Below are 23,563 nucleotides of genomic sequence, written 5' to 3'. Positions count from 1 at the left end.
CTTTGCTTATTTTTTCCTCATAAAGCAACATTAATTTCAGGATAAATTACAGTATATTGAGATCATCAAAAACATTATTCCACATGGTTTCCGTTTGCTTAACACTTGCACCACTTCACACATTGTGTACTACGTCACTAATTTGTGTGTTGAATTGGATACATTCTAGTTTTATTGTTTGATCCAAATGATGTTTTTTTAATACAAAAGATCGACACTCTTTTCAAGAAACATTGTCAGACGATAGATTTGATTGTGGTTGAAGTAAAATGGAAAAAAATCAGTCACTGAGTGCGCCTTTAGCTTGATTCGTTTACTCTCCATGGTCACATTTACAAATGATTGAGACACATTACTGATTGGTAACATATACTTTAATGATGTTAAGTACATAAAAATGTGAAACCATTTTCAGTTGGTCAAATAAAATGAATTTTGTTAACGCTTGTGAACACAAGAACTTATGCTCAGATTTGCATGCTTTTGAATTTTTTCTTTGTACCTCCCTTGCTTTCAAAGTTATAAAACAACACAGGTCTCTTTTAATTGATTTTTTAATGTAAAAAACACTTCCCCAAGTTGTTGATCAAAACAGAGCCGGCATGTAATTAGGTTCCCACAGAAGCACTCACAGGTTTCGATGTGACGGTCGATTGACTCTTTTTATGTTTTCACAGAACATAATATGTTGCGATTATAATGTTTACACTGAAACGGAATTAAAGGATTAGAATGTGATTTTCACATAGTAAGACATTTAATTGGTGTTTATTTCATTCTCTCTTGCCACCTGTTAGCATTTACCAAAGTTTTCATTGATCGTTATATCACCAGACTGTTTATTTACAGTGTATTGACAACTATTTATCACAAAAAACTTACATAATATATGATATCTTATTTAGAACTCGCAAATTTCACAATATGGATTCTATCTTTACGGGCATTAATCACCATTTTTGATGATAAAACGAGTGATGTATCAAGGTTTAATTTACCAATTCTTATCAAAAAAATTTCACATTCAGCATATTTTAAAGATATTTAAAATATATTTTCTTTGGAAAAAATAGGGAGCCATGCCGCACACGGCATTATAAGTGTGATCGTGAGTTATCCGGGCGTGAGTTATCAAGGGAGTGGTGTAGTGTGAAATGTCCGAAACGGCCAGTGTTAAATGGCTAGCAATAATGCAAAACAATTATTGATTTACTGAATATAGGCAGATGCTAGTGGCAAAGTTGCCTGGGTAAATATGCGGTCCTCTGTAATTAATGACACCACTGAGCCATGATATTGGTTGGAATTATGTTTTTAATTTTGGGTCCACATTCATGTAAAACCTCAACCCTTGCAAAAATAATTGTCTTGCAAGTCAGTTATACATGTATTTCAGTGTTCATTCTTAAAAATGGAATAGTATGGGCATGGTGGCCCTTACTTGATCAAAAGTGGGGTCATTAGAAAATAATCATTTGCCAGTACCTTTACCCATATCATGCTTTGAGAACAAATTCAAATGCATATAATTATTAGAGGCACTCACATTGGGAATTTCTGTTTACATCAGTTTTTCTTTGTTTATTTAATTAACTATGGTCACTCTCTAGGTCAGTTTTTCCTTGTCATTAAAATAACTATGTTGACTGTTTAGGTCAGTCTTTCCTTGTTCATTGAGACAACTATGGATACTGTTTAGGCCAATCTTTCCTTGTTCATTAAAATAACTGTGGTCACTGTTTAGGTCAGTTTTTCCTTGTTCATTGAGATAACTATGGTCACTGTTTAGGTCATGGGTCGGTGGTTCTTACCTGGGTTTTCCAGGGTTCTTCCTCCACCATGTATAGCCTATCTTGTGCTGAAAAATGGTGTTAAACCCTAGAACAACAACTGTTTAGGCCAGTCTTGTCATTAAAATAACTATGGTCACTGTTTAGATCAGTTTTTTCCTTGTCATTAAAATAACTATGGTCGCTGTTTAGGTCAGTTTTTTCATGTTATTAAAATAACTATGGTCACTGTTTAGGTTAGTTTTTTCTTATTCATAGAGATAACTATGGTCACTGTTTAGGTCAGTTTTTCCTTGTTCATTGAGATAACTATGGTCACTGTTTAGCTCAGTTTTTTCCTTGTTCATTAAAATAAATATAGTCATTGTTTAGGTCAGTTTTTCCTTGCTATTAAAATAACTATGGTCACTGTTTAGGTCAGTTTTTTCTTGTTCATTGAGATAACTATGGTCACTGTTTAGGTCTCCTTTTCCTTGTTCATGGAGATAACTGGTCACTGTTTAGGTCAGCTTTTCCTTGTTCATGGAGATAACTATGGTCACTGTTTAGGTCAGCTTTTACTTGTTCATTGAGATAACTATGGTCACTGTTTAGGTCAATTTTTCCTTGTCATTGATTATCTGCCATCCCCACCCCGATCAAATTTAAGTAGTTGGTTCCCAAGTTGCTAAGGCAATTGTAGCAAACTGCTCAAGTATGACTCAAGATTGGAATAGTGAATGATTATTGCATTCGTATGAAGCACCTTGGGTACTGGGACTTGAATTCTTTGTGTTCAAGTGACCTTGCCCTGTGAATTATGTTTTGAACATTTGGTACTGGGACTTGAATTCCATGTGCTTAAGTGACCATTCCCCCATAGAATTAATTTTGAACACTTGGTACTGCAACTTGAATTCTGTGTGCTCAAGTGACCATTCACCTGTGGAATTAATTTTCAACATTGGGTACTGCGACTTGAATTCCATGTGCTCAAGTGACCATTCACCTGTAGAATTAATTTTCAACATTTGAGTGCATTTTTTTCCTCTCTGTACACTGCTATGGAAATAAATGCACCAGTGCTTTGATTTCATCTTTTCTTCTTGATAATTTCTGTCTGTCATTATGGATCAAATTAATGCCCAAGTTTATCAAAATCAGCAAGAAATTTCCATCTGCCAGGGAAATTAATTGCCTTATAATTCTTTGAAAGTTGAGCACACTCAATTCAGTAAGCTTGGGATGAGTACAGTTTAGTCTAAAATCAATCATAACAATCTGTTATGTTTATTTTCTGTTGTTTTTATTTTCCTTCTGCACAATAAAGGTGCCATATGGGGAACATTTTTTGAGTCAGAGAGGGTCATTCACAAAAAGGCACACCCTGATATTCATCACCTGTGATGGGCTTACAAGTTAAGTTTTAGATCACTTGTGATGAACACGGTGAATAAAGTTTTAAATGCACATGAGGATTTTTACTTATGGATGGATCATGTTGCATGTTTACATATATTTTAGTTGCAAATAAAACACTGCATTTGCAAGTAAAATGTTATTCACTGAGTTTTGTTTTTAAATAAAGTATGCTTCATTTACATGTCAAGTATTGTTAACTCAGTAATAATATTAATAATAATAATGATAATGAAATTTGGTGCATAGTATTTGTTCAAAACAAGTTTTGAAAGGTGAATCTGTGTGCAAAGGCCACTTGTGTATAAAGGCTTTTCTCATGGGTGGCCTCAATAGATGGGTTTGAGTGTACAGTGCAGTTCAAGAAAGCATCCAATGCATTCTTTTTCCTTATTTTATAACTTTAGATGTGTTAATATGTTACCTATTTTAGGGCTAGTTCAAATCTCCCAAGTGCATTTTTAGTTTTTATTGTTAGCTTCCTGGAGCAAGTTGACATTTATAAAATTTGTCGTGACCTGGATTATTGCTGGTATTTGTAGAGGTTGGAGAGGTTAAGGGATTGAGCAGAAATTGTTATTTTACACCTATTTATATATTTAATGGTTAAAAAATTTGGCCAGAAATTTTAAAATTAAAATTGTAGCAGTTGAATAAAGCTATTCATTTCAGTATTGAGATTATTGATGTTAAGGTGGCAACTTTCAGTTCAAAATCAAGTGATTTCCAAACTGCCAACCCAGATATCCCTGACTTTATTGATCTGAAGGTGGGAACTTCCAGATCAGATCATGTGATTTCCAAATTGCCAATACCCTGGCGATCGATCTGAAAGTGGGAACTTCTAGTTCAGATCAACTGATTTCCAAATTGCCTACATGGATCTCCCCTGACTTTGTTGATCTTACGGTGGGAATGTCCAGTCCAAATCAGGTGATTTCCAAATTTAATTCCCAGATATCCCCATACTTTCATTTTTATAAAATAACGGGAATTTTAACATTCTTTGCAGGTGAGTGCAGCCTTAAGTCAAGTGTCTAGTGTAATCAACTCCATGCGGCAAGGTGGACTGGGATGCATTTTCTCTGCCAAAAGACACCAGCATGCAGTCCGCAGTCAGAGAAATAGAGGAGTGAGGCAGATTGTATCAGCAGAAACAGATGTTAGTTTGAGTATCTTTCCTTCAGGAAATACTATAATTTACCTTATGCGTCCTATCTTTATTTTATCTACTTCATATTTATTTGATATCTGACTTCATAAATGTTTTATATTTATTTGGTATCTGATTTCATAAATCTTGTATGCAATGATATGCCTGCCTATGTAAATCTTGTTTACTTATTTCATATGCCTGACTATAGAAATCTTGTATACTTATGCACACAAATTTGTGTGCTTCAGGTTACATAGCCAGATAAGTAGGTCAGTACGCTTATTTTACAAAAGTAAACGTCAATACATGTATGCCTTAAGAAGTGTCTTTATGTATTTATATACCCATGGAAGCAAGTTTTGTTGATGGAAGAATGCCCCATGTGCTTTTCAGTCAATTTTTAAGAGAAAACCATGAACCTTCTGCAAAACAAATGTCGATTTTCTCACAAACATGCTCAGGTGGATTTAGATGTCTGCAGTTCACGGTCAAAACTCACAAACAACAGTATGATCTTTTTCATACATTTTAATGTGCTGGCAGATTGTTTTAATGTATTCATTAAGCATGGAAAAACAAATCTGTGTCTGACCTGGAATACTCATTCTTGTGTACAGTTATCAGCGAAACTGTACCGAGCATCCTGTCTTCTTTCAGGCTAAAGACTGGGCGTTTTGATTGCAACAAGCCCATGAATGTCAAATCATTATTCACTGACAATAAATACAATAAATAATTCCACTGTGGCTGCAGTTATTAAGCTGAATGGCGAGTAGAGAGAAGGGATGCTTCTTCCACACGCCATGTTGTTTATTGTCACCACTGCACGTGTCTGTGTCACAAGCTAATGAGTGAATAAAACTGAGTATTCTGATTGCTACTTTGGTATGGTCTAATTTGGTACATATTATCATTGTCACATATGGTTTTTGATGATTAAGCAGAGTTGTTTGGGGACTCGGGGCAAAAAACATGATAGAGTTTTAGTCTAAACACTAGGTTCTGTCACGTAACGTGAAACAACCATATTTTTTCTTTTGACCTTGTTATATAGGCCTGACTTCATAAATCTTGAATACCTTTTAGATATCTTTAAAAATCTTGTATGCTTTTTAGATATGTTTAATTTTGTTAGGTCCATTTCATGTTATTTTCTTTGCTTATTTGATTTAGTTTTCGGACCTTTAAGTGTTGGTTTTTTGTTTATATGACTTTTAGGTCCTTTAAGTGTTATTTTCATTTAAGTGTATTTTTAGGTCCTATATATGTTTTTTTATTTTATTTTTTTATATATAATTTTTATGTCTTTTAAGTATTCCTTTCTTTTTATCTCAGAGAAATGGAGTGATATTTTTATATAGTCTGTATGTAGATTTATGTTCTGTCCTAAAATCCCATTAATGTTCAAGCTAGAACCTAAGTTAAGGTCAGTGATAGCAATCCCTTTCTCTCATTTATGCATCAGAGTAATTCTTATTACAATGGTGTGGTCTAAAATTCAGTGTAGATTCAGGAATCCTGGAATTGTTTAACTTAATCTTTGACCTGAATTAATTTTGAATATCTTTCTAGGTCAACCAGCTGAAAGAAAAGCTGTCCATTGAACAGTTTTTATCAGACTTCAAGCTGGAAGAGTTATGTCCCTTAGTGCACAGCATTACTGGAAAAGACAGATGTAGTGTTACATCTCCAATGCCATGGGTCACGTACATATCATCTGATACTTTCTTTGAGAACAGAACTGGTAAAGAAATATCCAGATAGTAAACATAGAGAATTCTTTATTGTCGTTGCTCATGTAGACAAATTAATCCATTATTAATTGTCATTAAAAATCAATAGCAAAATCAGATGGTAAGATAAGTCATTGAGAGGTAAAGAACTGGACCCCAGTTTCACCAAACATCTCCAGATATTTTCTAGAAATTGAGATTTTTAATACCGTTATTATTGGTAACAGTAGCTAATAAAAATGTTCGGAACATCTAGCAGGCATCAAGAGTTTAAATATGAGCATAAAATCTTGAATCTTTTTTCTTAAATAAGTCTTTCCTTATCTCGGGAGGAAATAATTTTTTTTACAACTAACAGGTGATTTTACATTTTTTCGCTATCTCTGTTTCTGACATAATATAGATATTGCCTTAAGCATCACGAAGAAGTCAATCTCAGTTTGCGGAGAGATTGTGTGAATTTAAGAAGTCAGTCTCAGTTTGAGGAGAGATTTTGTGAACTGAAGAAGTCCATCTCAGTTTAAGGAGAGATTTTGTGAATTTGAGAAATCAGTCTCAGTTTGAGGAGAGATTGTGTGAATTTAAGAAATTAGTCTCAGTTTGAGGAGAGATTGTGTGAATTTAAAAGTCAGTCTCAGTTTGAGGAGAGATTGTGTGAATTTAAGAAATCAGTCTCAGTTTGAAGAGAGATGTTATGAATTTAAGAAATCAGTCTCAGTTTGAGGAGAGATTTTGTGAATTTAAGAAATCATTCTCAGTTTGAAAAGAGATTTTGTGAACTGAAGAAGTCCATCTCAGTTTAAGGAGAGATTTTGTGAATTTAAGAAATCAGTCTCAGTTTGAGGAGAGATTGTGTGATATTAAGAAATCAGTCTCAGTTTGAGGAGAGATTGTGTGAATTTAAAGGTCAGTCTCAGTTTGAGGAGAGATTTTGTGAATTTAAGAAATCAGTCTCAGTTTGAGGAGAGATTTTGTGAATTTAAGAAATCAGTCTCAGTTTGAGGAGAGATTGTGTGAATTCAAGAAGTCAGTCTCAGTTTCAGGAGAGATTTTGTGAATTTTAGTAAACCAGGGCCAGGTAGTCCAGCTTACATTTTATAGTTCGAAGAGGGGAAAATAAAATGTCTGGCGGAGGGGGCCAGGATAATCCATTCTGCAGAGTAACAGGACCACAAAGAGAGAATAACTTAGAATATCTGTATTACCAGAAGAACTTAGAAATCTGTAGTAAATTACTAGAATAACTTTGAATATCTGTATTCTAGAATAACTTTGAATATCTGTATTCTAGAGTAACTTTGAATATCTGTATTCTAGAATAACTTAGAATATCTGTATTACCAGAAGAACTTAGAAATCTGTAGTAAATTACTAGAATAACTTTGAATATCTGTATTCTAGAAAAACTTTGAATATCTGTATTCTAGAGTAACTTTGAATATCTGTATTCTAGAGTAACTTTGAATATCTGTATTCTAGAATAACTTTGAATATCTGTATTCTAGAATAACTTTGAATATCTGTATTCTAGAATAACTTTGAATCTCTGTATTCTAGAATAACTTTGAATATCTGTATTCTAGAATAACTTAGAATATCTGTATTCTAGAATAACTTAGAATATCTGTATTACCAGAATAACTTTGAATATCTGTATTCTAGAATAACTTTGAATATCTGTATTCTAGAATAACTTTGAATATCTGTATTCTAGAATAACTTAGAATATCTGTATTCTAGAATAACTTAGAATATCTGTATTACCAGAATAACTTTGAATATCTGTATTCTAGAATAACTTTGAATATCTGTATTCTAGAATAACTTTGAATCTCTGTATTCTAGAATAACTTTGAATATCTGTATTCTAGAATAACTTAGAATATCTGTATTACCAGAATAACTTTGAATATCTGTATTCTAGAATAACTTTGAATATCTGTATTACCAGAAGAACTTAGAAATCTGTAGTAAATTACTAGAATAACTTTGAATATCTGTATTCTAGAATAACTTTGAATATCTGTATTCTAGAATAACTTTGAATCTCTGTATTCTAGAATAACTTTGAATATCTGTATTCTAGAATAACTTAGAATATCTGTATTCTAGAGTAACTTTGAATATCTGTATTCTAGAATAACTTAGAATATCTGTATTACCAGAATAACTTTGAATATCTGTATTCTAGAATAACTTTGAATATCTGTATTCTAGAGTAACTTTGAATATCTGTATTCTAGAGTAACTTTGAATATCTGTATTCTAGAATAACTTTGAATATCTGTATTCTAGAATAACTTCCATCAGTCTAAGGAACAACTATTGTACCATATATAAAAATAGAATTTTATAAAACAAAATATTATAATTTTGAAAGGGGCTTGTAAGTTGTATAATTTTCACCCATAAGCAAAACAATTTGATCATTTTTGTTTTATCATTTTTAACAACAATTTATTGATTAAGAAAAAGAAACTAGCCAAGTTAAGGGAGCTGTCATTGTCATGGCATTATACATGAATATTAAATAATTATTGTAATTCACAATTTATTATCATTTTTTTTTAACTGAACAGACTCCTATAAGAAGTCATAATAATGATTTTAATGAGAAAACTAGATTCAGTATTTAAAAAGTTGCCTGGACTGAATAACTATTGTCTCATCAAATTCACAAAAGACGAGTGCTTTTAAAGTATATGACTAAAAGGTAGAAATCAATTTAGATCGGCGTATGTGTTATCTGTAAGTCATATCAACTATATTGAGGACATTTACTGATTATTACTAGTTACAAGCATTCATTTACTAATATCGTAAATATTCAGATGGCATCTATTTCATATGCTTTGCAAAATCACAAAACTCAGAAGTTACATACCTTTGAAGGAAAATACAGAACACTAATTGAATTTGGTACAGGTGTTTTTTGTATGAAATTAAAGATGTAAAACTGTGAAAGTCGTATCATCATAAGGTTTTCAGTAAAGGATTTCTTACGATGTCTGATGAATGAAAACGGTGCTGATCTGACATTCAATATGGCCACCACAGGAACCATCTTTAAAATCTTGTTATTGCTTCTTGTCCTAAACAATAATTTATTTCAGCATGTTGTTTTCACTGGAAGAATTTTCGGATGTCTTGTTGATATGAAATGAGAACGACTCTAAGATAAAATGAACTTATGGTTGATTTTGCTGCATCCATCCATCACATGCTTCACTGGAGACGTATTTTTTGTGCCTTATTTTTATCAGTTTGGAAAATAACGAGATCATGAAAAAACTCGTATGGTTTAGATAAGTGAGATTAAAGAATTTGTGAGCTGAGCAGTGGGTGTGCATGATGAAATTTTTTTGTCACCTGTTACATCATCATGATAATGGGTTAATACAATTAGGAGATGGATCCATGCATATTAATGAGAAAAACTTGCATCGGATTGGATGAGCTTGTCAACAGTAAAGTGACTTTCTGATAGGATTAGATAAAACTTATTTAATAGTCTTGTATCATCAAGACGTTGGATGAGTTCTAGCATGATTTGGATTAAAGTTCATTGATGATTTACTCTTGTATCTGATGGCTGAACTTGGTACCACTTTAGAGGCTGAAGTCTAATCAGATATCTTCAGACCTATCAAATAAGCTTGTATCGTTATATTCGTAGACAAGTTTTAACTTCTCTAATAAGTGATTGTTGTTGATGGTGATGAGTTGATCTTGTATCTGATTGGGTGAACATTCACCTTGCATCTGATTGGGTGAACTTGTACTTTTTCTGATCCAATATAGGACTGAAGTCAGTTTTACACCGTTTGGGTTGTGAAACTACCCCAGGTTTTGGCAAAAGATCATGTGGACAAATTAATTCATTATTAATTGTTTTCCAGTTGTTAAAAACTGAAGATAGATCATGAAGTTCAACCTGTTGCCAACACTATTTAATAATAATCTATCCTTTTATTTTCTGTAGGTTTTCCAGCATCGGAACTTGAAACAGATGTCAGACAGCCTGGCCATTTAACCAGGCTTGGTGGTGAAAGACAGTTTCAGCAGTTTTTGCATACAGCATTTAATAAGATGTGTAAGACATTGATCATTTCTCTCTTTCTCATGTGTTACAGCATATTTCATTTCTCTCTTTCTCATGTGTTACAGCATATTTCATTTCTCTGTTTCTCATGTGTTACAGCATATTTCATTTCTCTCTTTCTCATGTGTTACAGCATATTCGACTATAAATCCTTGTTTATGTTTTTTTTTCTTGTTGGTCTGTTTGCATATTCATAATTATTAATTCTTTAAGTAATATTTAGTGTTTTCCAGGAATTAACAGCATTTTCCAATGAAATATACCTAAAGCAATAAAAATTCATTCAGATTGATTGTGAGGGATTTTTTTAATAACATTTTCCATAATTCTGAATTTTCATCTATCAATGGTACCTACCAATTTGCAATACATCAAAATTTATCTTGAGAGACCATTCCTAATGCCAGTGAAAGTGGTTGACCATCACTGGAGGCCATTCTTTTTAGTTCATAAAGGTACATGATGCAATTAATGTCTGTTGGAAAATTGAGGCCTGTTGTAACAGGTTTTTTCAGCATCTTCCTAAGGATTACTGGTTGGTTTTTATTTTGTCGCATTAACCACAAATCAAGACAGAATTATCACAACTTGTGATGGCATTTTGGTCATAAATAACTGGACATTTTTGTGTTCAGGTTTGCAGAAGTCACATTTACTTTCATGATACTTCTATTTGTGGGTGAGACATGGTGTTGCATGAAAATTCTACTTTAGTATAAAGATTATGTTGAATTGAAAAATACAGCAGGAACTAATTGACCTTACTGTGTTTGCAGACATGCCAATCCTTACAATTTTGCCTCAGGAAAATGACCCTTAAAATGTGGACTTTCAGGAATTAAAGGAAAAACTATGGAAATACGATTTTGGTGGTAAAATCCAGATAATTAAGGGCTCAGATTTAACACACATTTCTTTGTATCCAGAAGGACTAGTATAATGAGAAATTTACTAGTCTTGCCAAATCTTTACTAGTCTTGTCCACAAAACAATGTCACACACTTGTATTGAGATTAGCAACAATTTTATTTCATAAATAGCCTTATCATATGAAATACAGAAGTATAAATCCTGCTTCAAATCATCAATCAGTCAATTCATATTTCTTGTTTCTCAAGATAATCTGGATCCAATTCCAGAAAGGAATCCACGTGTCCTTTCTTGTCTTCCACCTGCACTCGGGGGACCATATGGGGTTTGTTGTGATCTCCTTACCCGTCTGCCTAAAACAGTGCAGTGCAGTGGTGATCACCTTCAGGATCCCTTCAGCATCTGCCTTCTCTACACTATCAGTTGCTAGGAACGATGATTTAATCTCTCCTCCTTTGCAAATTCTTACATATACAATTTCCTCCTCCTGAATTGAACTGTCAGTACAACTGTCACACACTACTGCAAGAAACCTTACTTCCTTCACACTTTGAAAAATTTCTGCCTTTCACTTTCAGCCATGTAGTGAGTAAATGTAACAACCTGTTTATCATTCCTGTAAGTCTCTCCAACATCAACTTCTTTCATCTCATCCAGCTGACACATCCATACAAAATCAGTGAAGGGTCTTCTGTTTTTTTTTGATAGCACGTGCATTTCTAAACAAATTAACGCGCCGGTCAAACACATTCCGATTTAAACTTTCCAAGGTCTTACCAGTGGTCAATTCTTCTGGTGGTATCTGCATAGCTGCTTTTCTTTCTGAACTCTTTTTGTGTTGCCCACTGCTTTCATTTACGTTTACCGATTCAGTTTTAAAGTTCGAACAACCGGCAACAAAACTGGATGTTTTCTCTGTCTTCGTTTTTGCGAATTCCATACACCAGTTACACCTCATTACATTCTTTTCCTCATCATAATTCAGCCATTCCTTGTCTTTTGTCCAAGTCTTCTGAAACATTCAATTATGCTTTTCCCTATCATAAGAATTATTCCTGTCTTTTATGTCATTTTCATTCAGCTTTTGCTTTTCTTCTGGTGACTGAACACCTTCTATAAAACGCCACATTTTGCCTGTATTATAAGGAGGGAATTGTGCCTTGTGTTGAAATACGAGATGTTACAGTATAGCTGATGTGAATTATTTAAAGTAAGAAAAGGAATGGCACAGTGTCTTTTATATCAGAAAGTCAGAGCAAGAAACACATTTCAAAACGTGCCTTTGCCCCTAAAATTAAATGGCCTCCCTGTAATAAAGACTTGACTTCAGCGGATGTTCTGCAGAATCAGAGCAGTGGCTATTGTAAATACTGTTATAAAATGTTAGCATCGGAAGATAATGTTAGTTTCAACTCGGAAAAGGTGTGTTTCCATCAAACAAAGCCATCTGACTTGGCATGTTGTATTTAACAGCTCCAATTATGATCTCATCATTAATAGCGTAAGTTTGGTAATTGTTCCTAATAAATTGGACCTCAATGTATTGTTCAAATTAATAAGGCGGAAAATTTTCACATTTTAGATACCCATGCTCAAAGATTTTCATTCACAACAAATGTACGTCATTCTGCTTGGATATCTCCACTTGTATTATTTGTTCATTCTTGTAAGGGAAAAAATAAAAGAACTATTCTTATCATCATATAAAAAGTAGTTGTATAAAAGGATGTGTCAATAATGTAATTATAATAAATTGATTAAATTCTTATAATTATTTCGATGCAAATGTAAAATATGCAGTTTCTGGTTTGTGACTGTATGAGCATTTGGCTAGCAAGAAAAAGCAAACAAAACAAACTTAAACAAACATGTAGACTAATTTCTTTGAATAGTATTTGCCTTGTTTTTTGTGTGGTATACCACTTTGTAGTTTGTTACTGTGGTTGAGTGAATAAAGTGTTATATCACGGCATTTTTCATTTAATTCATTTTTCATGTTAATTAGGATCAATTACCAAACTTCCGTTGTTAATGACAGAACCATATTTGGTGCTGTTAAGCGAAATGCACAAAATCGGCTGGCTTCTTGTTAAAGAAACCCACCTTTCTGAGGCAGAAATTGACTTCATCTTCTCATGCTAATATTTTTATGACTGTTTACAATGGCCACTGCTTTGATTCTACAGAACATCTGCTGAAGTCAAGTCTTTATTAGGGAATGACATAAATAAACACTGACTGATGATAACCGAAACTTACAGACTAATAACATTATGAAAGTTACTAGTCTGACAGGAAATCTACTAGCCTCGGGCTAGCAGACTACCGCTAATTTCGAGCCCTGTAATTGGTTTGTCCATGTTTGATTTTGGATCTGGGTTTCATATTAGGATAATTGGAATTAGTTAGTGAACCAGACTAACTTTACAGTAGTACCTCATGCGCATTAAACTGCGCATATTTTTTCATGCTAAGCATCTGCATGATCAAAATTGATATAGAATTTTTTTAAAATGGTGTCCAGCTACCGATATATGTTCAAGATAAAAGAAAAACATTGGCCTCTTAAAAAGTTTTAATAATTAGTACAGAAGCATAAATGGAATATTCATATTGTTCTAAAGTAAAGCAGGAAGGGACACAGTTACATTTATTGGACATGTCGATTTGAGTATGTCTCATGGAGAGAGACACGATTGCTGTCATCATGTTAAATGAAAAATAAAATGCTAAGAAATACATCAGATTGAGAGATAGCAACAAGCCATTGAGCTGCATAGGTTTTGGAACTGAAGTTTGTGCAAATGTATTTGAGGTAATAAATAAGGTCAACATGTACTTCACAAACTTTTCAGATGAACACGATGTTTAGTGTCGGTGAAATCAGTTGAAATACTGAACTTTTTAAATATACATTTTCAACTTGACAATAACAGTACATGATACTTTGTTATACCTTACTGAAAACTACTTATGGAAAAATATGTGTTGCCTTACTGAGATAGGCTTATTAGGGTTGGCAGGTCTGGATTTGCACATTCTGAGTTAGGCTTGTTAGGGTTGGCAGGTCTGGATTTGCACATTCTGAAACTGAACTGGAGATAGGCTTGTTAGGGTTGACAGGTCTGGATTTGCACATTCTGAGATAGGCTTGTTAGGGTTGACAGGTCTGGATTTGCACATTCTGAGATAGGCTTGTTAGGGTTGGCAGGTCTGGATTTGCACATTCTGAAACTGAACTGGAGATAGGCTTGTTAGGGTTGGCAGGTCTGGATTTGCACATTCTGAGGTAGGCTTGTTAGGGTTGACAGGTCTGGATTTGCACATTCTGAGATAGGCTTGTTAGGGTTGGCAGGTCTGGATTTGCACATTCTGAGGTAGGCTTGTTAGGGTTGACAGGTCTGGATTTGCACATTCTGAGATAGGCTTGTTAGGGTTGGCAGGTCTGGATTTGCACAATCTGAAACTGAACTGGAGGTCATAAAGCTAAAGTGTACTTGAAAAACTTTTTTCAGTTAAACATAATGCCTTCACTGTATCAGATGACACTTGTAAACTTTTCAGTTAAACATAATGCCTTCACTGTATCAGATGACACTTGTAAACTTTTCAGTTAAACATAATGCCTTCACTGTATCAGATGAAACTTGTTCATTTTCAGTTAAACATAATGCCTTCACTGTATCAGATGAAACTTGTTCATTTTCAGTTAAACATAAAGCCTTCACTGTATCAGATGACACTTGTAAACTTTTCAGTTAAACATAAAGCCTTCACTGTATCAGATGACACTTGTAAACTTTTCAGTTAAACATAATGCCTTCACTGTATCAGATGAAACTTGTTCATTTTCAGTTAAACATAAAGCCTTCACTGTATCAGATGACACTTGTAAACTTTTCAGTTAAACATAAAGCCTTCACTGTATCAGATGACACTTGTAAACTTTTCAGTTAAACATAATGCCTTCACTGTATCAGATGAAACTTTTTCATTTTCAGTTAAATATAAAGCCTTCACTGTATCAGATGACACTTGTAAACTTTTCAGTTAAACATAAAGCCTTCACTGTATCAGATGAAACTTGTAAACTTTTCAGTTAAACATAAAGCCTTCACTGTATCAGATGACACTTGTAAACTTTTCAGTTAAACATAAAGCCTTCACTGTATCAGATGACACTTGTAAACTTTTCAGTTAAACATAATGCCTTCACTGTATCAGATGAAACTTGTTCATTTTCAGTTAAACATAAAGCCTTCACTGTATCAGATGACACTTGTAAACTTTTCAGTTAAACATAAAGCCTTCACTGTATCAGATGACACTTGTAAACTTTTCAGTTAAACATAATGCCTTCACTGTATCAGATGAAACTTGTTCATTTTCAGTTAAACATAAAGCCTTCACTGTATCAGATGACACTTGTAAACTTTTCAGTTAAACATAAAGCCTTCACTGTATCAGATGAAACTTGTAAACTTTTCAGTTAAACATAAGCCTTCACTGTATCAGATGACACTTGTAAACTTTTCAGTTAAACATAAAGCCTTCACTGTATCAGATGACACTTGTAAACTTTTCAGTTAAACATAATGCCTTCACTGTATCAGATGAAACTTGTTCATTTTCAGTTAAACATAAAGCCTTCACTGTATCAGATGACACTTGTAAACTTTTCAGTTAAACATAAAGCCTTCACTGTATCAGATGAAACTTGTAAACTTTTCAGTTAAACATAAAGCCTTCACTGTATCAGATGACACTTGTAAACTTTTCAGTTAAACATAATGACTTCACTGTATCAGATGACACTTGTTCATTTTCAGTTAAACATAAAGCCTTCACTGTATCAGATGAAACTTGTTCATTTTCAGTTAAACATCATGCCTTCACTGTATCAGATGACACTTGTAAACTTTTCAGTTAAACATAATGCCTTCACTGTATCAGATGAAACTTGTAAACTTTTCAGTTGAACATCATGTCTTCACTGTATTAGATGATACTTGTAAATTTTCAGTTAAACAATGCCTTCACTGCATCAGATGACATTTGTAAATTTTTTAGTTAAACATAATGCTTTCACTGCATCAAATGACACTTGTAAACCTTTCAGTTAAACATGATGCCATCACTGCATCAGATGACACTTGTAAATTTTCAGTTAAACATAATGCCTTCACTGCATCAGGTTAGACTTGTAAACATTTAAGTTGAACATAATGCCTTCTCTGCATCAGATAACACTTGTAAACATTTCAGTTGAACATAATACCTTCACTGCATCAGATGACACTTGTAAATTTCCATTTGAACATACTGATTTCTCTGAATCAGGTTACACTTGTATTCAGTTCAGTTGAACATAATGTCTTCACTGCATCAGATTGTAAACTTTTCAGTTAAACATAATGCTTTCACTGCATCAGATGACACTTGTAAACATTTCAGTTGAACATAATGCCTTCACTGCATCAGGTTACACTTGTAAACATTTCAGTTGAACATAATACCTTCTCTGTATCAGATGACACTTGTAAACATTTCATTCAAACATAATGCCTTCTCTGCATCAGATGACACTTGTAAACTTTCACATGTATATTTTCCAAGTTGATGATAGCATGGTACTTTTTATACATTTAATCCTTACTGAAAATTGGTCTGAATTCTGGAAAAATATTGACTTTCTTACTGAGAAAGACTTTTTAGGGTTGGTAGGTCTACCTCTGTAGTGCCAGGTTTGATTTCTGGTGGTGGCATGTGAAACTGTTTTGCAGTTTACTGTATTAAAAGGACCACCTTTTCATGGAATCTTGGGTTTCAGTAGACATGGTGCAAGTTTTTGATGTTTTGTCATCAGTTCAACCCATAATAACAATATTGAAAGGTGTATCAGGTTGTGACTATAGGAATAAGTGCCATGGCCAGACTGGGCTCACAATACTTTCAGGTTGTGACAGTTGGAATAAGTGCCATGGCCAGACAGGGCTCACAGTACTTTCAGTTGGCTACTTGTCCTGAAGGCAAGAGATTTGGAATTAATACTAGTCCTACATCAATTTGACTCGTCCTGAACTCTACATGATTCTGAATCTGCTTAAAATAGTACTTGTCCAATCAAATAAGCCACTTCTCAGCCTCAACTCATCAATATGGGTGGATGATTTTCAAACCATGCCATAAATGCACTGTGGTGGCCAACCTGGCCTGGTCTGGGCAGGATTTGAACTTGGAACTTTCAAGTTACAAGTAAGGCACATTAACCAATTAGTTGCTACACTTTTTTCCCTCAGTAATAAAGTTTCAGCTTTAAAGCTTTATATCTACATTTTATTTTCAGTTTTACAACAGAGAAGGGGGTTCAAGACTGAACGAGCTGACCGTTCAACAGGCATAGGTAAAAGAAATTCCAAAAAGATTTCAGCTAAATCAGTAAGTCTTCATATTAGAAAATTATTTCCACTGTAATCAGTAAATTTTAAATAATTTTTTTTTGCAGTTACAGTCCGCTGTTTTTCCTAGTTAGCAGCATTTCTGCCTTTTTCATCTGCAGTATTTGAAGGGAGGAAGTATGACATGTAGAAAATGTCTTTTTATTTTTTGGTGACTCAGCAACACATGAAGATGATATCATGCCTAGGGAATTTGAAAAAAAAAATGGCATGTCTTGGGACAGACCATGTTAACTGACTTTTACAGACAATGGTAGTTGACCCAGGCTGTTATAGACCATGTTAACTGACTTTTACAGACAATGGTAGTTGACCCAGGCTGTTATAGACCATGTTAACTGACTTTTACAGACAATGGTAGTTGACCCAGGCTGTTATAGACCATGGTAGTTGACTTGGGCTGTTACAGACCATGGCAGGTGAGTGGGCCTGTTACAGACCGTGGTATCTGTCTTGGGCTATCTCATGCTGTTGAAGACCATAGTAGCTGACCTAGGCTGTTATAGACCATGGTTCATGACTGTGGTTGTTACAGACCATAGTCACTGACTCGATCTGTTACAGACCATGTTAGCTGACTTGAGCTGTTAAAGACCATAGTAGCTAAGGCTGTTACAGACTATATTTGCTGACTTAAACTCTTGCAGACCATGGTAGGTGACCTAGGCTGTTGCTGATCGTGGTAGTTGACTGGTTGATACAGACTATTGTCGCAGTTACAGACCATGGTAGATGACTCATAGCTGTTCAAGACCATGTTAGCTGACTTGAGCTGTTAAAGACCATTGTAGCTAAGACTGTTACAGACTATATTTGCTGACTCTAGCTCTTGCAGACCATGGTAGGTGACCTAGGTTGTTGCTGACCATGGTAGTTGACTGGTTGATACAGACTATTGTCGCAGTTACAGACCATGGTAGATGACTCATAGCTGTTCAAGACCATGGTAGCTGACTAAATCTGTTACATACCATAGTTGCTGACTCCCCAGGTTTTTACATTAAAAAAATTGAATATTTTCCTAGTGAAGTCTAAAATGCTGATAGTTTGGGAAAAGATTAAATGCAAAGTAATAATATTAATTACATACAGAGTGCTTTATAAACGGTGTATATGCATAGTTTAAGCAAATAAAATGACACAGAACACAAAGAAATATTTTTTAGTTCAGTTTATGGAGAATAATTATGTTTTAAGCCTTTAGTCCAAAGTTGTTAGCATATTTCTCCTGTGATAAGCACTACTAATGTATAATGATGGCTCATTTGATCAATGGAAACTCAGGTATCTAGACAAGTGAGGAATGTTCTGTGTTTTTTTTTTTATAATACTTGTTAACACTGTGTTAACATTCAAATGGGGGGGGGGCCAAGTGGCCGAGTGGTCTAAAGTGCTCACCGTTCTGGATCACTGTCATATCACCTCTGTCTGCATGGGTTTGAGTCTCATGCTCGGCTAATGTGGGTATGTGAGAAAGCCTGCCTGTAGCTTCTCATGGGTTGGTGGTTCTTCCTCTGGGTGTTTCAGGGTTCTTCCTCCACCATTTATACTGGCCGCCATGTATAGCCTGTTATGTGCTGAAAAATGGCGTTAAACCCTACAACAACAACAATAACAACATTAAAATAGAGTTATACACACTCTGAACTAAGCTGCTGGATGCATTTCTAGGAGGCATGATGAATGTTTTGATGATTACGACCTGTCTTGTATCATATGTTTATATTTTGTAGTCTACACAAAATACCTTACAGTGTTTATAAAAACTTCATTTGTTGAAAAAATGGTGTAAAATACCCAGTTTATATATTTCATATATGGAGCTCTGGTATGGGTCAATTTTATGTACGTTTTTATTCCAACGGATAAAATGTCACCCTAATGAACACTTTAACATTTCATCTTAAAGGAGAATTTAAACTGTCACCCTTATGAACAATTTCAAATGGGATTATGAGTGTATACTTTTAAGACTCTTAATTTAATTAGTCCAATTAGTGAGTCTTGGCAGAATAACCATAAAACTCTAGTTTAATTACTCCTTTGGTTGAATCTTGGCAGAATAACAATAAACTCTAGTTTAATTAGAGATGTGAGTGAGTCTTGGCAGAATAACCCTAAAACTCAAGTCGAATTAGTCCTGTGAGGGGGCCCCAAGTGGCTGAGTGGTCTAAAGTGCTCACTGTTCCAGATCACTATCATCTCACCCCTGTCTGCATGGGTTCGAGTCTCGGGCATAGTACGTGAGAAAGCTTGCCAGTAGCTTCTTGTGGGTAGGTGGTTCTTCTCTGGATTTTCCAGGGTTCTTCCTCCACCAGTTATACTGGCTGCCATGTATAGCCTATCTTGTGCTGAAAAATGGCGTTAAACCCTAAAACAACAACAATAACAAAAAGTCCTGTGAGCGAGTGTAGCAGAATAACCATAAAACTCTAGTTTAATTTGTCCTGTGAGTGAGTCTTGGCAGAATAACAATAAAACTCTAGTTTAGTTAGTCTAGTGAGTGAGTCTTGGCAGAGAATCTCTCCGGTGGCCTAGTGATTAGAGCATCTGCCTCGGATGCGGAAGGTTGTGGATTCGAACCCCAGCCAAGTCATACCAAAGACTTACAAAAATGGTACTAACAGCTGCCTTGTTTGCTGCTCAGCGTTAAGAGGTTAGTGTTAGGACTGGTCAGCCTGGTGTCAGGATAATCTGACTGGGTGGGACATCATGCTACTCCAGAGCTAGACATCACTATAAACTGCCACACTGCAGACATCGTGGCGATATGACTGAAAAATTGTTAAAGCTACGTTAAAAGTCCAAATCACACACAGTCTTGGCAGAATAACCCCAAAACTCTAGTTAATTATTCCTGTGAGTGAGTCTTAGCAGAATAACCATAAAACTATAGTTTAGTTAGTCTTATAAAGTGAAACTTGGCAGAATAGTCATAAAACTCTAATTGTTTAATTAGTCCTGTGTGTGTTGGCAGAATAACCATGAACTCTAGTTTAGTTAGTCCTTTGGTTGAGTCTTGGCAGAATAACCATAAAACTCTAGTTTAATTAGAGTTGTGAGTGAGTCTTGGCAGAATAACAATAAAGCTATAGTTTAATTAGTCCTGTGAGTGAGTGTTGGTAGAATAACCCTAAAACTCTAGTTTAATTAGTCCTGTGAGTGAGTCTTGGCAGAATAACCAGAAAACTCTAGTTTAATTAGTCCTGTGAGTGAGTCTTGGCAGAATAACCAGAAAACTCTAGTTTAATTAGTCCTGTCAATGAGTCTTGGCAGAATAACAATAAAACTCTAGTTTAGTTAGTCCTATAAAGTGAGTGTTGGTAGAATAGTCATAAAACTCTAGTTTAATTAGTCCTGTGAGTGAGTCTTGGCAGAATAACCAGAAAACTCTAGTTTAATTAGTCCTGTGAGTGAGTCTTGGCAGAATAACCAGAAAACTCTAGTTTAATTAGTCCTGTCAGTGAGTCTTGGCAGAATAACAATAAAACTCTAGTTTAATTAGTCCTGTGAGTGAGTGAATGTTTGAAAAAATTCCAGGATAGTTTTGTATGAAGCAAAAGAAATATGATTAGATTTTAATTTTTGTGTGTAGTGAACTGTTAGAGTTTTGACATATTTACTGTCAGAGTAGTGCAGACACTAAGAATCTGGTTTAATTCTTTTTTCTGTCTTTAATCCACCTTAATACAGTTGTCTGTTTTAACTGGTGGTCATGAAAGTTGATGATTGCCTGATATTGTTTTTGTGGAGTTTGGAACTGGATTTCCGAAAGTTGATGAATGCCTGATATTGTTGTTGTGGAGTTTGGAACTTGATTTCTGAAAGTTAATGAATGCCTGATATTGTTTTTGTGAAGTTTGGAACTGGATTTCTGAAAGTTGATGAATGCCTGATATTGTTGTTATGGAGTTTGGAACTTGATTTCTGAAAGTTGATGAATGCCTGATGTTGTTGTGGAGTTTGAACCTGAATTTCTGAAAGGTGATGAATGCCTGATATTGTTGCTGTGGAGTTTGGAACTGGATTTCTGAAAGGTGATGAATGCCTGATATTGTTGCTGTGGAGTTTGGAACTGGATTTCTGAAAGGTGATGAATGCCTGATATTGTTGCTGTGGAGTTTGGAACTGGATTTCTGAAAGGTGATGAATGCCTGATATTGTTGCTGTGGAGTTTGGAACTGGATTTCTGAAAGGTGATGAATGCCTGATATTGTTGCTGTGGAGTTTGGAACTGGATTTCTGAAAGGTGATGAATGCCTGATATTGTTGCTGTGGAGTGTGGAACTGGAGTTGATTAAATAAGTAACACGGTTGAGAGAAGTGTGAGGACAGGTAACACGGTACGTCTAAATTGTTGACTTTTGACAGCACAAGTTGTCGGTTCCAACCAAGCTACTGCAGTGTGTGTGTGTGCAGGTGTGTGTTGGGGGGGACCGGTGGTATATTAGATTTACTCTGCCTGTTTATCTTACCACACATTCTTTCCTCTACAGGTAAAATTGTCACTTCATGTTTTTGTGTACTTTTCATTCATTTTCTTCTTCTTTAAAACAGATATTTGATTACGTTGGACTGGGTAAAGATAAAAGCGCATCAGGAAATAATATGGAGAAATTTTACAAAGAATATGAAAATAACCCAGAATTCAGGGAGAAGCTGCAGTTGGCTTTTGCTGAAGGTTATCAGGCCAATCGTCCAAATGTTCCTCCGAAGTCAAAATGGAGAGAATACCTAAGGATCTTTCTTATTGTTTTTTTTCTGGTGTACTTGTACAGAATTCTCACTGATACAACATCTGGTAAGCTACAGTTTTCTCACAGTATAAATCTATGTTTTCTTTATGTCAGGATGGTTGCCATTTATCTTAGATCCTATTAAATTATGTACTGTCAAGGGATCTTTATTAGCTCTAATATGATACATATCCCTATTATGTATTACTACTGTTGTGACATGTATCACCATTTCGGTGGCCTAGTGGTTCGAGCGTCCACCTTGGATGCAGGTGGTCATGGGTTCCAACCCCAGCCGAGTCATACCAAAGACTTGTATCAGTGGTACTAGCAGCTGCCTCGCTTCATGCTCAGCATAAATCTGTTACCTCATAGAGCATAGTTACAAAGTGAAGCGCGCTATAAATAGAACACCTGTTACCTATTCGACTCCATACACATAGGCCTGCCTGTTAACTGTTAAGCAGTGTAGTGTATGTTACATTTAACAGCAATTTTAACATTTTACATTTTTGGTACACATCTATTATATGTGGAAAAATTTAAGAATAAAGTCTGATTATTATAGCTGTGTAATAAGATTTCATGGAAGAATTTTTTATATGCTTTAAAATCTTGAGAGAACTCGTTTACCGTCATGTCACTGAGGCCGCATCACCAACCGTAGCTGCCATTTCTCATGCTCGAAATTTACAAGTTTTTTGTCTGTGTCTACATCACTTAGTCATCTGAATTTGATAATTTATAAAAACTAATTGTTGCCTACATCAATATCAGAGCCTTTACCTAAGTTATTGAATCTTTCATAGTTGTGATTCTAATCTTGAAAACTTCGTGAGTACTGAACGCCATTTTGGAGAGTGGAGATTACGACCCAGTTATTTTAAATAGCAGATATCGACCAGTGCATAGCCAGTGACCATGTGATCTGACGTAATTGTCATTCGCAGAAATGAATGTAGTATCTAATAGGGGGTTTTCCCTGAAGGTGGTGCTACAAAACCAGCTCAAAATGGCTGATGTTTACAGCAGGTGTCAAAAGGCGTTCCCATGCGAATGGAGTAGAGGCGTCAAAAGGCGCTTCCATGCGAATGGAGTAGATGCGTCCAAAGACGCTTGCATGAGGTAAAGGGTTAAGAGGTTAGTGTTAGGACTGGTCAGCCTGATAATGTGAATTTGAAGAATAGATTTGAAAATTGACTATTTTCAAGATGCTGTTAAATTTTGTTGATCAAAGCCATTTATTGTGATGATTCAGAATCAGGTTCTTTACACTGACCTTTCACCTCTAACAAGCAGTGGCATTGTCCTTATTGAGGA

The 23,563-nt window shown here is 34.9% G+C and overlaps 1 protein-coding gene across 1 annotated transcript in view; it reads left to right on the top strand.

The window, feature by feature from the left end:
- The window catches only part of LOC149773784 (ATP-dependent zinc metalloprotease YME1 homolog), an 85,757-nt gene that overhangs the window by 5,090 nt on the left and 57,104 nt on the right, over positions 1-23,563 (top strand). Inside the window, exons 2-6 of the mRNA XM_089946006.1 lie at positions 4,201-4,350; positions 5,917-6,088; positions 10,060-10,170; positions 17,396-17,487; positions 22,065-22,308. Of these exons, the coding sequence (XP_089802132.1) occupies positions 4,201-4,350; positions 5,917-6,088; positions 10,060-10,170; positions 17,396-17,487; positions 22,065-22,308 (769 nt within the window). The remainder of the gene's footprint in view (positions 1-4,200; positions 4,351-5,916; positions 6,089-10,059; positions 10,171-17,395; positions 17,488-22,064; positions 22,309-23,563) is intronic.

Source organism: Sinohyriopsis cumingii, unplaced genomic scaffold (genome assembly GCF_028554795.1).
Source record: "Sinohyriopsis cumingii isolate HCF-2022 unplaced genomic scaffold, ASM2855479v2 utg000555l, whole genome shotgun sequence".
NCBI classification, from domain to species: domain Eukaryota; kingdom Metazoa; phylum Mollusca; class Bivalvia; order Unionida; family Unionidae; genus Sinohyriopsis; species Sinohyriopsis cumingii.
This window is presented reverse-complemented; position numbering and strand designations above follow the sequence as displayed.